Source organism: Sarcophilus harrisii, chromosome 3 (genome assembly GCF_902635505.1).
Source record: "Sarcophilus harrisii chromosome 3, mSarHar1.11, whole genome shotgun sequence".
Taxonomy (NCBI): domain Eukaryota; kingdom Metazoa; phylum Chordata; class Mammalia; order Dasyuromorphia; family Dasyuridae; genus Sarcophilus; species Sarcophilus harrisii.
The window spans coordinates 455080270-455098016 of record NC_045428.1 but is presented as its reverse complement, the minus strand read 5'-3'; the positions used below and the strand labels follow the sequence as shown (position 1 = coordinate 455098016).

The window sequence follows — 17747 nt, the reverse complement described above, 5'->3', positions numbered from 1 at the left end:
TATTAAGAATTAGCATATATATGGTATTTTCAGATTTCCAAAGTGCTTTACAAATACGACCTCATTTTATCCTCACAACAATCCCAGGAGTTAGTGCTATTATTATCCCATTTGGTAAGTAAGGAAACCAGGACACACAGAGTTAAGGAACTTGACTGGGGTAATGCAGCTAGTAAGTATTTGAGACTAAATGTGAATTCAGGTCTTCCAGAATTCAGATTCAGAGTTCAAAATTAAGCATACACTAAGCCATATTTAAAAAATCTTTTTGGGAGGATATTTTTTTAAGAAGCCTTTGAATTGCCAACATCTAAAACTGTAGAGCCATGAGGGATTGTAGAGCTTATTAGTTCACATTTCTTATCTAATAGAAGGAAAACTGGGCTCAAAGTTTCACTTGAGATATACCTAATCAGAAAGCTTAGGTAGTGATACAGTCAATACCACTACACTATATATACTGGCCACAGAATATATTTGTTAGGTAATAACCCTATAGTTGATACTTCAGTCATGTCTGACTCAACCAGCTCATTTTATAAATAAAGAACTGAAGCAAATAGTTAAATGACTTGACCAAGATCACGTAACAAGAGTCCAATGCTCTAGTTCAGTGCTACTGAACATCCTAATGTATATCCTAAAGGTATGTTTCATTTGAACCAATGTTGAAGTAGGGGATTTATTACTATTTCTTGTATTTACAAATAAAAGTGGGGAAAATGCCATAAAATTGAGAGTATGCCCTCCACTCTTAATGTAGGTGGTTATGGAATTGTGTGAAATGAATAAATTCCTGCAAGCTGAAGGAAGAGGAAAATGTAAATAAAAGCTGGATAAATTTTCAGGCATGATTAAAACACAAAAACTTGCCTGCTAATCCAGTCTTTTTAAATGGAGTATAAGATGTACACTTCCTGTATCATTTCAAACTGAACCAGACTGGAGCACTATGGAGTGAGCTGGGAAAATAGCCAAGGCTACAGACCTGGACTAGTTCTATATCTACAACCGGTCCTTGGTCTAGAAGATAGTTTTATGACAAGTTATTTTGTCCAAATCATAGCTTTTTAAAGTCATAAATTGATTTTGCTGGCAAACAAACAGATACAAAGTATTGGATAGTTTATCTCTCTGCTTACTTGCCAAACCTGAAAATTCAGGGGAAAATTAAATTGTATACTTCTTTTCTCTGAAAAAATCCTCTAAAGGAGGGCTCCTTTTCCAGAGCCAGACATGAATGTTTACATTTTTATGATATAAAAATTAAATATTATCATCAAAAGGCTCTGAACTTCATAGATTTTGAAATTTTGTGGAAGTACTACCCCAATGAAGAATAAAAATGTTATTCTGATTAACTTGAATCATATGCTTGTTATTACTATACTGCTTCACATATCATATGCAATTTCAAAACAGATCCCTGAAAATCCACAATATTCCTTTATGCAGTATTTTGGATTCCTAGGGGATTCATGAAATAAACATTTCCTTCATATAGTAATCCTCAAACCATTTAACATTCTTTTTAAACTATGTTTTCAGACCAAAAACATCTAAATTATCTCTCATTTTATTAGCAACCTATTTTAGGTGGAAAAATTTTAAAAGCTAAAAACAGATTTAGTAAAATCCTTTTAAAACATCCAAGCATATACATGATATTAAATGATCAGAGACAAATAAAAAAAACAAATAAAATTTTATACATGTACAATGTGCACAAATACCAACAAATAGAGAAACAGAGGCAAAGTAGCAAAACAAACTACAAACCTAAGTAGAAGAAAACAATTCTGACTTAAAATCATTTTTAAAACATCATTTCCATAAGTAAAAGGAACTTACCTGGTTTGGGCACTGAGTTTGTCACTGACTGAGGAACTTTTTGGTTAATTAACTCGACACAGTGACCAGGAAAGAGTCCTACCTACAAAATAAAAGAAATCTGTAAATACTCTCAATTCAGCTTTGACTAATGTGTTCCATGGACCCTCCCATTTGTGTCTAGTATTCCCTGAAACAAATAACAGATGAATCCAATTGTACAAAACAATAATAAAATACAGTCTGTTGCTACAGAAAAATTATAGTTGTGTCTAATGTGGCCAAATATGCAAATTTGCTTTTTATTTTTCTAATACAGAATTTTTCATGTTATAAATATTAAAATTCAGCAATGAATTGTACATAAGATAAAAGACATATCAATCAAATAAAAATTAAAAGTTAAAAAATCAATAAATAAATTAACTCAAAGCCAATAATGTTATTAGCTGCCCAATCATCTTAATTACAAGTTTAGCTAGCTTTTATTTGCTTTTTTAAAAATGAAGCTAAATAACATGTCTTTAAAAAACTTTTCTAAACTGATACTTAATAAAGTTCAATGATTACTTCCTACTTCCTGCCCTTCACTACATTTCTTTACACACACACACACACACACACACACACACACACAAATTTAAGCATTAAAAGCTGTTTCCTACCTCTCTACACTCCTTACACATTATTCCTCTAATATCTTCCTTAAAGTCCAGCCATATCAGTCTACTTTCTCTCACTGTAATTCATCTCATCTCTATCTCTTAGTCCCCTTGACTTCTTTCAAAGATTCAGCCCAACCGCCATATTCTTTCTACAAGACAACTTCGGGCTCCATCTACTGCCTTGACATCCAACTTTATCTTGTGTTTGCTTGATATACCAATCCTCATTCAAGTGTATATATGGGGAAAAAGTGCTATTGGTTTGTGTTATTAGGAGGATAAAGAGATGTATTTGAAATGAAGATTATGGGAAAGTAATAGATAAGTTTGTATTCTTTGATTCCTTCAGCAACCCCTACCATAAAGGAATTGAGGGCTTTTCTTGAGGTGAGAGCCAGTGATTCATGGACTTATAAGATAGACTCTTTTGAAAAGAAAACTATTCAATTTGGATCTCAGAACCTTGGTTTGACTCCTAATAATACTACCTATTGCATGGGATTATTACAATCAAATGAAGTAAAAACTATGTAAGTAGGGACAGGACCTTGACAGTTCTTAGAGAATATATACCTTTTTTGAGGTTATACAAAATATGTGTAATATTATATGTTTGCTTCTAATCCAACAGTAGAACAATGAGGAGTCAATTTCTTGCCACAAGTGACTACAATGATGAAAAATTATAAAATACTACATAAGTGTTGATCAATAATATCATGATCATCCCTATTTCCTGAGTCTTAGAAATTCTTAGTGCCAATATTAAGGGAACATTCTCATCACTCACAAAATATTGCAGTATATCAACACAGCTAATAGAATAAATATGCTAATACATACCTTAAAACAAAAGAAAAAAAATTGGGAGAAAAAACGGTTCCCAAGTAATATCTACAGATGTTTCTTTAGATGTTCTCATAACTAGGCTGCTAGGCAGCAGATGTAACAGCTGAAACTCTGGAAACCACATCCATCCGTGAGTCCCATTATTCAAAGACTCTAGGGAAGCATAAAGAAGGCTTCCAAGAATCTGATTCATAGTGAATTCTGAGTTGCATTTTCCTTCAGTGTAGAATTATTTTCATATGTTAATTTGTTGCACTCTTGCTTCAACTTGGGGATCCATATTTTGTAACTATTGCTAATCTATGATGACTCAAAAGTTTACTTTAAATAATTAAATGTTTGCCTGCTTCTTTTAAAAAGTCTCCATAAATAATCTCAAATAAAATATCTTGGAAAAAATGTAGGTTCTCATTTTGGAGAAAATCCCCAATTTTATTTCATTCATTTCCCCATTTACAAACAATCAGCAACCAATAAGTATTTATTAAATGTTTATTCTTCTTAAACAGCATAAAGAAGAGGATTGTTCCATTGGAAATCTCCAATAGCTAGTATCTGGGTCATCAGCAAAATATTAATTTTAAATGAAAGAAAATGAAGTTAGTGTGCTTTGATCTATTTTTGAGGATTCCATGTTGACTCTTTGTAATCACTATTTTCTCTCCTAAATTGTTATGTATATTTAAGAGATATTAGAATTTTTCTCAAGACTCAAAACATATGACCTATAGCTTAAGATTTTACTTTATTCCCTTTTATGCATATTGTCATTTTCTGGTTCTATGATATGTACCTTATTCTCTTCTTTTTTTCAAAGATAAATGATAGTGGTTAAGTAATCACATTCATCAGTTCTTTCAAGATCATACAGAGATGGAATTCATCTGGACCTGGTGAAGTGAACTTAGTTTCTGCTGTCAATTCTCTATTAATCATTTTTTGTCCTAATTCCAAAACTTCTACTTAATAGAACAGCAGCAAAGAATGAATTGAGTAACCCTGTCTTCTCATTGTTTATCTTTATCCATCTACCCTGCATTGATCCTATCCCTTCTTTCATCCTCTTCTTTTTCCTAATTAAAACAAAAACAAAATGAAATCTCTTTTGATGTGTTTAGCATTCTTCTACAGGAATAGCTCATTTTGAGCAGAACCAGGAGATCATTATATACCTCAACAACGATACTGTATGAGGATGTATTCTGATGGAAGTAGATTTCTTCGACAAAGAGATCTAACTCAAACTCAGTTTCAACTGATCAATGATGATCAATGATCAATGAAGCAGCTACACCCAAAGAAAGAACACTGGGAAATGAATGTAAACTGTTTGCATTTTTGTTGTTCTTCCCAGGTTATTTATACCTTCTGAATCCAATTCTTCGTGTGCAACAAGAGAACTCTTCAGTTCTGCACACATATATTGTATCTAGGATATACGTTAATCTATTTAACATGTATAGGACTGCTTGCCATATGGGGGAGGGAGTGGAGGAAGAGGGAAAATTAGAACAGAAGTGAGTGCAAGGGATAATGTTGTAAAAAATTACCCTGGCATGGGTTCTGTCAATAAAAAGTTATTTAAAAAAAAAAAAAGGAATAGCTCATTTTAAATGTTAGTACTACTAATATTATTTAAATAGAATGATACCATTTTGGGTAAGGCATTTATCTTTTGTTCTATCTTGCTTCTAGCTTCTGTTAACTCAGCCCAAAGTTTACATGAATATATGTCTTATGCATTTATGTACAAGAAACTATCTATGCCAGCACTATGGACAATAGTTAACATGAAAGAGATCTAAGGGTTTTACTTGAAAATAATCATCTACTCCAACCCAATAAGCATTTATAAAGAGACTATTATGTGCAAGGCATTGTGTCAAAAATATAAAGACAAAATAATAAAAAGACAAAATAAGGTGAAGTATATAATATAAGGTAGAGATAAAGGCAAAGGAGAAATTACACAAAGTACTTTAAAGCTATTCAAGAGAGGAACAATGATACTACATGAATACTTTTCTTCAAGAAATGAGTAAGCAAACACTATCCAGATAGGAAAAGCCAAAATGGCTGAGTTAAGACAGGGTCTTGCTTGAGTTTTCCCAAATTCCCCTCCAATCAATCTTAAAATAACTCCTCAAAACTAATTCTGAAGTGGCAGAACCAACAAAAGGACAGGGTGAAATAATTTGACAGTCAAAGACATTTTAAAAATCAGCAGGAAAAGTATGTCTCACTGGGATAAGACTGAACTGCATTTCAGTCCACACCATGCCAGCACAAGCCTCTCCTGGTAAGTTAGAAGTGGGCTGTGAGAGTGATTAAATCAGTGGCAGCAGCTCTCAAGGCTCTCAGCCCACAGATCAGATAGGGAGATCAGAGGGTACAAAAGCCTGTTTCCTAGCACTGGCAGGATACATTGCTCATATACAGTTCCAGTTTGCAATGCTAGCATGAGGAGGAGCACAAGCAGAGTCAGGACACTGCAGTCCCAGGGTGGAAAAGAACGCTTGTGGTTTTTCATAAACCATTGTAAAGGCCAGAAGAGCAATGACCAAACTTCTCTTAAGATACCATCTTGGAAGAACTGAACGCTTACCAACCCCTAGAACAAGCTCTGAAAACCAGCAGCACAAAATTTATTTATTTTAGGACAATGTCCCCTCTACTCAAGGAGCCCAGCCCCATTTTAACATAAAGGTAAATGTCAAGAAATAAGCTAGGAACATGAACTGCAACAACAATAAACAAAACCAAACAAAACAACATCCTGATCTTACAAAGTTATTATAGATACAGGGAAGATCAAAATACAAACTCAGAAGAAGAAAAATAAATCTAAATAGCTACATGCAAAGCTCCAAAGCAAAACGTGAATTCAAAAAGTATTTTTAAAACTGATTTAAGAGAAGTTGAGGAAATACTAGGAAAAGAAATGTTATGGAAGAAAATCATGAAAAAAGAGTCAATAGCATGGTAAAGGAGACAAAAAAACTGAAGAAAATAACAAAAAATAGAACTAATCCAATATTTAAGAAAGACAAAAAATTCATAAAGAAAAAAAAAGTTCTTTGAAAAGCAGAATAGACCAAATGGAAAAGATGTTTCAGAAGTTTATTAAGAAGAATAATTTCTTAAAAATGTGAATACAATAAGTAGAAGCTCATGACTTTATGAGCCATTAAGAAACAATAAAACAAATTCAAAAGAAAAAAATATAAGAAAATGTGAAAGATCTTACTGGAAAACAAATGAGCCAGAAAAGAGAGGAAGAGTGATAATTTAAGAATAACTGGATTATCTGAAAAACATGATTTTTTAAAAAGCCTATATATCATCTTTCAAGAAATTTTCAAGGAAAAGTGCCCTGCTAGTCTAGATTGAGAGAGTAAAAAATAAATTGAAAAAACTCATTGATCATTTCTGAAAAAAATCCCAAAATGAAAATTCCCAGGATTATAGCTAAAATCCAGAGCTCCCAGGTCAAGGAGAAAACATCACAACCAGCTAGAAAGAAACCATTCAAATATCATGGAATCACAGACAGGATAACACAAGATTTAGCAGCTTTTACGTAAAAGAATCTGGGGATTTTTGATTAGGATCTGAGGACTTAAGAGGCTTGCATTTTCATTGAATCAATAGCGTGCTATGGCAGCTAAAAAGCTATGTAATCTTAAGCCCTATTAAAGTGAGCAGAAATGGAAAAACAGACAGCTAAGTGGCACAGTAGATAGCGTGTCACAGTTGAAGTCAGGAAGACCCATCCTCCAGGAAGACCTTCAAATATGGTCTCAGATACTAGTAATGCAACTCTAAGCAAGTCATGTAATCCTATTTGCCTCAGATTCCTCATCTGTAAAATGAGCTGGAGAAAGAAATGGAAAGCCACTCAAGTATCTCTGATTCCAAAGGGTAGGTTACTAAGAGTCAGTCATTTCTGAAATGACTGAATAACAACAAAGCTTCCAGAAATAAGAATGTGACAACTGCACCACACACTCCATTTTGCCATTACACCTCTAGAATACTGTGTTCTGAAGTTCTGGGTACCATGTTTTGAGAAGAACAATGATAAACTGATGACCAAAGGAGTACAACACCAAGATGGCTAAAGACTTTGAATTCATGATCTATAAGAATCAGTTGAAGAAATTGGGTATGTATAGCCTGGAAAAAAGTAGATTCATAGAGAACATGACAGATGGGGAAATAATGGGTTAAAATTCCAAACAAGCAAATTTAGGCAAAAAATCCTAGCAATTAGACCTGCCCAAAAGTGGAAGAGTTGTTCATTTATTATGTGTCAAGTAAGTTAGATTTGTAAGATTGCTTTGTATATAAGTTAGACTAGATAGCTGCTGAGAAAACATTCAACTTTCAAATTCTGTGAGATTTTTATGGTAATATATTTATTTAAGCTCACTGCAAATACTGCAGTTACATAAATAAGTATCCAATGAAATTTTCTTTTGCTCTTTAGATAAGTATTGAAATCAACTCTATTATTAAGTATTAATCAATCTTTAGAAATTCTTCAAGTCATTTCATTTAGCATTAATGATTAGTGTCTTCTAATTTATAGAAAAGATGTCAGTATAAAGATGGATCAATTCCTTCAATAACATTCTATTTATCAAATTCATTTTTGTTGATGGTCTAAAAGTCCTCTATGATTCACAGTATCTACTGTTCTCTCTCATCATTACTGCCAAAGCAAAAGGGGTCCAAAAAAGAAATGAAGTATATTCTGATATTTTTAGTCAATTTCATGGATAAATATGGCAAAAAATTCATGACCAAGTATCTAAATCTCTGATGATGAGCCTCTCTAAGGTGTAGCCTTTTGCCAAGCTTTCCAAATTAGTAGAAACCATGAGAGCTTGTGTTTTACTGATCATAAGTTTTGAGAAGGTGAAGTACTTGGAAGACACTATAGAGATGTCTATATTTTTTTTTCCATGTTTTGTCTTCAGCTTTGCCTAATAATCTTTTTAAAATTTATTTTATTTAAAGAAACAGAACTTTAAAAAAACAGAAAAGGCTACAAACCAAAATGGAACAAAACAAAAGATAACATCAGGGAGAATTCAAAATACATAAGAACAAATACCAATTCATGAAAGTATGTGTATACTTTGTAATGTGAAAGCATATTCATGAGTGTCCCTATTTTCTTTACTTCCTTGTAAATCCTCTTCTGTTCTCTAGTGCACATCTTTTTTATTTTATTCTTTTTCCCCTTTTCATTCCTCTTCACCATTCCCAAGCATCAACCAAATAATCTTAAAGGGCAGACACACACACACACACACACACACACACACACACACACTCACTCACACACACACACTCTCTCTCTCTCTCTCTCCCTCCCTCCCTCTCGCTCTCTCATTGTGGGCCTAATCATTATATTTCCCAAATTCTTTTGATACGATGATTATAAAATCTTTGATTTACATAAAATTGTGTCTAGAAAACATTCATTGTAAGGGATTGTTTTACAATAGTATATTTTAAATGGTAAATTTCACAATAACAGCTAGCTGTACTCAACATCAAATGAAACAAAACAAAACAAAAACAACACATTTTTATGACAGATCACAGGTACTGAAATAACTTTATTATCCAAATATTCATGATTTTGGGGACATGTTTGTTACATAGGCTACCTTCTCTTGGACATGCTTTAACTTTATAAATATATATATATATATATATATATATATATACATAGTTAGAATCTATATTTCCTGTTTCTATGAATTTATTTTTATTTTGAATATATGAAAGTATCAATTTTTATCTCCTAGATTCATATATTTAAACATAAAGTTCATTCAAAGACATATTTGCTTTGTTACATATTAAAATTTCAAAAGGGATCGGTTTTCTTAGAATCACGGCCCACAAAAGCAGAATGGGACAATCTAATCCAACTTTCATTTTACAGATGAAGAAAATGAATTGCAGAGAAGTTAAATGATTTGTCCAATGATTTACAGCTAGTTTGTAGCACAATAAGGACTCACATCTTTTGACTCCAACTAAGTTCAAAGTTCATTCCACTATGCTATAATAATGTCTTCCACATGAAGTAGCTCACTAAAAGTAGATTCTTTGTGGAGCTATGTTAAACACAAAAAAAGCAGAATTTTATTGCCCAAAGACCCTAACCCACAAAGGCATTTCTGCCCTCTTTATTAATAAATTAACTATTGATTATATGATTAAGGAAGAAAAGGAAGACCTTGTAGTGGATAATTTATAATTTATATTCATTATTAGATTCCGATTTTAATTTTAACCAAAGACCCTAATAAAATGTCCCACATTGCTAATTTCATTTTCCTTTTTTATTCATGTAGCACACAGAAGGTTAAAGAAAGAATAGCAATGAGCAGATAATCAACACAGTTTATTAGAATATGGAATACAGAGGCAACTAAATTATTTACACAAGAAATTATTTACATTTTAACTTGTCTTCTACGTAAAAAATATAAAGAATTCAAAAAAGTAACCTCTGTAGTAGTCCCAATGACTTAGGAATGTGCATATATAACTGGCAATATTTGTTTTATAATTTTAGAACTTCTTGAAATAAAAATTTTGAAAGCAATTAAAACAAAATGACAAAACCCCTAAAATAAAGGTAAAGGTCTTAATATATTCCCTAGGAACATGAGGAAGATAATGAATTTCAGAGTAAAATGTTTATTTCTGTAGCTGAGTTCATGTTACACTTCCTACTCACAAAACTTTTGGAAAAGAAAAAGCATTCACAGAATTATTTTAAGTGTATAGAGCCAACCAGGCCTTCTGTCTTCATGGATAAATCTCTTGCTCATGGTAGAGCCTAAAAAAGCATTGATCTCTGTCAGACATTTGCTAATAGTAGAGTTTGGTAGGAATAGTGGGAAGAGTTAGAAAACTCAGCTGGCCGCAAGAAGAGAAACAAGAGAACTACATGGGCTCACAACATCAATAAATTAAGGGGCTATAGTCAATTTTTAAGATGAACTTATATCACTTTATTAACTACCTTAGTTTGGAATTCATTTAGTAGATTTTAAGATTTCTTAAAACCAAGATTTCTTGTCTTTAGTAATTTAAATCATCTAAGCTTCAAAACATATTTTTTCTTTTTATCCTAACAACAATAACAACAAAAAGGCCCATTTAAGTTTCACCTTTTCTTTCTCTGAGGGAGTAACTATGGAGTAATGTAGTAACAATAGATTAAATTTTCCAATTGGTAGAAGATAAGAAATAGGAAGAAGCCCAAATCTTCCATAAATTCTTAAGTTTCTAATAATTAAAAATTTCTATATAAATTCTAATATGGAATATTTCATGCATTTTTGAAATGCATTTGGAAATATAATACCTAAAGAAAGAACAGTTATGTCCTTGTTCAGAGAAAATTTCAACTCTCACATTCTCAAATGTATATATTAAGAGCTAGAGAAATTAACTGACTTTCCTAAAGTCAAGGAAAACATCACACAACTAGAGCTATGTACCAAGCTTCCAGCATTTTTAAAAATAAAATACATAAACTTAGAGGGTAAGCATTCCTTTCATAAAAGGATTCATCAAAGAATTTCTTTAAAGTTCTATATTGGCATAATAATAATAATTTTAAATTTCTAAGAATAATAATGTAAGGTTTGAAATTAAAACTTCTAAATTTTTTCAAGACTTATTTCAGATACTTGAGTTGATTATATCCAAAAACACAGTTCCTTTGTAAGATCAGACCCATAACAAGATACCATATTACTAATACAGATCTCAAAATATCCTAACAAAAATCAATCAATAAATTATACTGTACTTATAGCACTAGCACATACAGACCCATTATCCTCAATTATTGGGCATAACACTGTTCCATAAACACTTGCTAACGTTTTAAATAAATAGCTCTTCATCAAAAATTCATAATTTTCAAGATACATGGACAAGGAACTTTAAAACAGAGACATAGCAAAGGAATTCAAAATCAAGTGACAATAAGATGAGGCAAACATAATTCATATAATCCTGTCTGCTCCTGGACATACTTATGCTTAAGAATATTTTCTATTGAAAATGCTTATGATAAGCTTATACAGAACATCTGAAGGGTATTAAATATTAAAATATTACAGTAGAATAATGAGTTATTATTCAAAGACCATTTTTACCTAACATCAGTGGTAAGTAATAAGGATAAAAATGAAATAACACCAACCATAATAACTATTATGATAATGGAACATTATGAATGTGATGTTAGCTTCACATAATGAATAAAATGCTAGACTTGGAGTCAGGAAGAACAGAGAATAAATGCTGTCTCTTAAACTTGCTATCTATGTGACCCTAGGCACCAAATCTCATTAAATCTTAATTTCCTTATCTATAAAATGAGGATAACAAGAGTTTGTACCCCACAAAGTTGTAAAGTTCAAATCAGACAATGTATATCAAATACCCAGTAAAACTAAAGAGCTATATAAATATAATCTCTAACATCAACAATGCAAATATAATTATTTTCGATAATTAAATTTACCTCTAACTTTTTAGAAACACTTGCATTACAGAAAACTGAGTATATCTATACAATGAACAATGGGTTTATCAATGTAAACCTCCTTCATTGTAGCTGCTTCAGACCAATAATGAAGATACAAAATACTATTTTAGCTACATACATAAATTTATTTTATATTTAATGTACATATGTATATATATAATACATTTACAAGTAATCTGTATAGTTTTCTCCTCTAAGATGCACTTAAGTTTTCAGATTTTTAGTAGTTATTGAACATGGTTATAATTTAATATATCTAATATGACTGAACAGGTATTCTTTTATAGCATGCTGCCTATTTATGATGATGAAAAAACAAAATTTATTGATGGCGCTTTCTATATTTAAAGACAATATACTTTAGAACTTGTACTTCATTCATTTTCAAAACATTATTAAGAAGACCAAAATAAGCTATTCTCTTTCTATAAGTATAAAAACTGCTATAAAAAGAACTAGTTTGTCTGAGATTGCATACAGATTTCTAGCTTTCTGAGCAGTATGGTCATGATTCTTTCAGAATGAGTTACCATCAATGGCTAATATATATATTTCAAAGTCCTGAATTTGACCTTTAGCATTCCTAGGACTTGTACCTGAGTTTATGGACTTGCAAAGTTCTCTACTATTATCATATTAATATCTTAATATTATGTACCTTCAGTGACTAGTGTAACTTTACGACACTGCTGTCTGTAAATTATAGAGGCACAAAAGTGGCTGTCATACACAACCAAATTCTAATTACCTGTATGGAATTTACTCTCTTATAAGATATAAGCATAAAACAAATTTTATGCTAGTCTGGTATTTCCTTTGTCATCATGAAAAATATTCTTAACTGTCTCTTGTCACCATTAAGAACATATATTTAGGTATATCAATGTTAAAAATCTATGATTTCTTTTCAGTAGATCTTGCCTTACTAAAGCCTTGGAAATTAATCTGAGACTAAGAGACATTAAATAATATGCCCCCAGTCAATGAGCTAGTTCATTCAATCAGTCAATTCATATATATTAATTACCTACTATATGACAGACACTGTGCAAAGTTCTAGAGAAAAAAAGATAGGTAAAATACAACCCTGGCTCTCCAGGAGCTCACAATCTAATTAAGAATACATCATACAAGTAAAAAGCTATATACAGGATAAACTGAGAAAAACTGAACCAAAACTGAGAGGGATGGTGTAAAGAGATCTTTACAAAGATACGCTTTGTAAACTGGGAGGTAAGAGGGAGTAAAAGGAAGCCAATGAATCCAGGAGGCTGAGATGAAGAGAGAGAAGATTCTAGGAATAGAGAGCAGCCAGGGAAAATACTCAAATCTGGAGATGACATATCTTGCTCAAGGAATAACAAGAAGTCAATTTCACCAGATTGCAGAATATGTCAAGGAATGGAAAGAATAAGACTAGAAAAGTAGACATGTGAACTTGTTGATAATAAGGGCTGTGAATATAATTGATCTTGGAAGAAATGAGGAATCATAAGGCAGGAGATGATATGGTAAGACCTATGTTTTAAGAAATCACTTTAGCACTTACTAGAGAACTGGAGAGGGAAGAGATTTGTAGAAGACAGAATAACCAATGGGTTACTGAAAAATCCAGGCATAAAGTAATAAGGGCCTGCCATAGGGTAATGGCAACATCAGAGGAGAGAAATGGTTGTGAAATCCACTTTTCTTGGTAAGAGAATAAATATAGAGGGTACAAGATAATGAGAACTCAAGGATGACACCTAGATTATCAACATGAAGGACAAGGAAAATGGCGGTGCACACAAGGGAAATAGCAAAATTTAGTAGAGAAGAAGGGCTGGGAAAGAAAAATGAGAACAGTTTCAAACAGATAACTTTAACATTTCCATAGAATGTCAAATAGGTAGTTAGAGATGTAAGGCTGAAGGCCAGCAGAGAGGTTAGTGAGGGTTGGATAACTAGATTATAGAATTATTGGCATAGGGATAATTATATCCATAAGGGTTTGTAGGATTACCAAATATAATCTTGTAGAGAGAGAAGAGAAGAGAGCCCAATACAATCCCTGTGGGACATTCATGATTTATGACCATTAATGGATAAAGATCTAGCAAAGGCTACTGAGGAGGAAAAAAAGGTAAAGAGTACAATATCAGTGGGGGGGAGGGGAGGAACTAAGAGGAAGAAGTGTCCTGAACACTTCCAAAGAAGAGAGTAGCAAGAAGGTGAGCGTCAAAAGTTGAAAAAATAAAGCATAAGTACAGAGAGAACTGTTACGTTTAATAATGAAGGTGGAAAACAGACTATGAGTTATGAAGAGAGTAAAAGGAAAGGAAGTTGGAGTACTTTTTGCAGAAAGCCTTTTCAAGGAGTTTAGCCATTCCTTCTCATAAAAGTTAAAGATATAGGATGAAAGAAGGCATGGATCGATCAAGTAAGGGACTTTTGTTGGGGAAGCAGTTATGTTTATATATATATATATATATATATATATATATATATATATATATGAGAAGCAGCCATTAATGAAGAAAAATAGAGGGGTCAATCTGTGGAAAGAGAAGATAGAATGAAATGGGATCACTCCTACATGGAGAAGGTTTATCCTTGGAAAGGACAAAAATCATTTCTTCATGTGAAATTGAGGTGAGAAGAGAAGAAATAATGGCAGAGAACAGGAATAACATGAAATAAAGAAAATGGGGAAAGAGGGCATCTTGACAAAAGGATTCAGTGTTTTTAATAAAATATGAGGCAATATTCTCAGCTGAGTGGATGGAGAAGGGGAATCATAAGAGACTTGAGGAAGGAAGTAAAGATTTGGAACAGCCATTTTTTTTTCCAGTTCCTATTTTTTATTGAAGCTTTTTATTTTCAAAACATATATAAGGATAATTTTCCACTACTGACCCTTGCAAAACCTTGTGTTCTAATTTCCCCTCCTTCCCCCCACTCCCTCTCCTAAATGGCAAGTCCAATATATTTTAAATATGGTTTTATATATATATATATATATATATATATATATATATATATACACACACACACACACACACACACACACACATAAATCCAATATAGGCATAAGAATTTATACAATTATTTTGCTGCACAAGAAGAGGCAGATCAAAAATGAAAATAAATGAGAAACAAACTAAAATTCAGGCAAACAATAACAAAAGAAGTGAAAATGCTGTTGTGATCCACACTCAGTTTTCCACAGTCTTCTCTCTGGGAGTAGATGGCAGAACAGCCATTTTAGAGAGTGAGATAGTGAGTTGATGGAAACTGAGTGGATGCCCATCAGTTGGAGAATGCCTGAATAAATTACGGTATATGAATATTATGGAATATTATTGTTCTGTAAGAAATAACCAGCAGGATGATTTCAGAGAGACCTGGAGAAACTTAACATGAACTGGTGCTAAGTGAAATGAGTAGAACCAGGACATCACTGTACATGGCAACAACAAGATTACATGATCAATTCTGATGTCCATGGCTCTTTTCAACAAGAAGATGATTCAGGGCAGTTCTAATGATCTTATAATGAAGAAAGCCATCTACACCCAGAGAGAGGACTATGGGAATTGAATGTAGATCACAACACAAAATTTTCATTTTTTTGTTATTGTTTGGCTTTCTCATTTTTTTTCCTTTTTGAGTTGATTTTTCTTGTGCAGTATAGTAATTGTGGAAATATGTATAGAAGAATTGCACATATCTAGCATATATTGTATTGCTTGCCATCTGGAGAAGGATATGGGGGAAAGAGAGGGAGAAAAAAAAAATTGGACCACAAGGTTTTGGAAGGGTGAATGTTGAACACTGTCTATGAATATGTTTTGAAAATAAAAAGGTTTATTTAATAAACTTGAAAAAAAATTAAGTTGACATGGGAGATGTAGAAGGACTATCTAGAAGCAGTAAAGGTCCAGCTGAAATGATGTAATAGATATCTATAGGAGATCCAGTCAGAACAATTGCATAACGTTCTCCACCTTCATTTAGCAATTCACATGGTGTGAAAGCAACAGATGACGGGAGCGATTCAAAGCTGAGGCTTAGCAATCAACACTATGACAAGAAGGACAAGATCTCAAGAGAAAAGGACAGTGTATAGCTAAATTAGTTCACCAATAGGTCAAGACAGGGAAAGGAGAACTAGTAAAGGGATGATAGAAAGAAATGAGGATTTGAAGGATTAGAGGTCACAATGTGGAAGAGTACAATTTAGTATGGGAAAAGTAAAGGGGCAAAGTGAAAAGCCAATAGATCACAATCAGATAAAGGCATTTCAGAATTCCTGAGCATAGAGGTGACTAAGTCTGTTTATAAGTGATGAAAATATCAAGAATATAACTATCTTTTTATGAAGTTGAGGTAGCATGGAGGAAGAAATTAGTAAATTAGTAATTACTAAATTAATAAAATTAGTAAATTAGTAAACTATAAAGTTAGGATGTCAGAAGGAGTCTCAATATGTATACTAAAGTCCTCCAGTATTAGGAAAGAAATTGGAAAGGAGAATAAGAAAGCAGGGAAACAGGGACAGCTAGATGGCGCAGTGAATAGAGCGCCAGCCCTGAAGTCAGGAGGACATGAGTTCAAACCTGGTCTCAGATACAGACACTTAACACGTCCTGGCTCTATGACCCTGGTCAAGTCACTTAATCCCAATTGCCTCACAAATAAAAAAAAAAAGGGGGGGGGGATGTCTGACTGTTGGTAAACAAAAAGCTACTAGTAATTAAAGGAGGCAAAGTTTATTGAAGGATGTTGGTAGAGAGAAAAATCTGGAAATTAGAAATAGGAAAGGAATATTCCATTCCCCTACCTCATCCAGTGAGTCTAGGAGGAAAGAATGAAAATGGAGCCAATGCTAACTGTACAATATTTCAGATTCTGATTCTTTTTGTACAGATTTGGTCATGAATAATTATTGTGTATCTAACATCTACTGGTCATCCTGCCATCTGGGGGAGGGGGGAGGGGGAAGGAGGGGAAAAATTGGAACAAAAGGTTTGGCATTGTCAATGCTGTAAAATTACCCATGCATATAACTTGTAAATAAAAAGCTATTAAAATAAAAAAATATGTAAAAATTTTTTAAAAATTAAAAAAAAAAGAAAGAAAATAGAACCAATGCTTAGAAAGTTGGCAGAGAGTCATGGCTCAGTGATTGCCAGCAGATGGAAGGAAAGGATTTAAGATGAAAACTAACTTGTCTATGGAGAAGGCATTCCTGAAAGAACTATGGAATATGTGAAGAGCTCTGGTGGACATGATGGTGGTACATGGGGTTCAGAATTACTGGAAAGGAAAGATATGATTGGAAAAGGGGTTTGTTCATTATTAAGGGAAGTTTTGGGATGGATTTTCAATGTCTATACAGCTTTGCCCTCAAGGGGATGAAGGTGAGGGGGGGGGGGGTTCCTTTTCAGGGACCTAGGAAATTCAGTAAGAGAACAAGCAGCTGGAACTGAAGGAATAGTGGTGGTGTTAGGTCTTCCTGACTCCAACTTTCATATTTTATTCATTATACCATAGTACCTCTGTAGGTAGTACCCGGAGATTCTCATATTAAACGAAGCAAAAGAAAATTAGGAAAACTTCTATTCCAAAACAAAAATCACAACAAAAGCAAATTTTAGTGAGTTTTTTTAAATCCTTTATTTGGATTTCATTATGCTTCAATTCCTTTCTATGAAAGAATAACTAAAAAAATACCTTTTCCTGTTCTGCTTTGTAAAAAGAAGCAGTATTCTTTTTTCCACAAAAGGATGAAGGGAAAATAGCTGAAACTAGAAAACGGAGACTTC

The 17747-nt window shown here is 32.8% G+C and overlaps 1 protein-coding gene across 4 annotated transcripts in view; it reads right to left on the bottom strand.

Annotated features, from left to right (window-relative positions):
• ARHGAP32 (Rho GTPase activating protein 32) overlaps window positions 1-17747 on the bottom strand; it is a 368512-nt gene that overhangs the window by 118302 nt on the left and 232463 nt on the right. For all 4 annotated transcript variants that reach the window (XM_031960907.1, XM_031960906.1, XM_031960908.1 and 1 more), the window contains one exon: window positions 1852-1933. In XM_031960907.1, the coding sequence (XP_031816767.1) occupies window positions 1852-1933 (82 nt within the window). The remainder of the gene's footprint in view (window positions 1-1851; window positions 1934-17747) is intronic.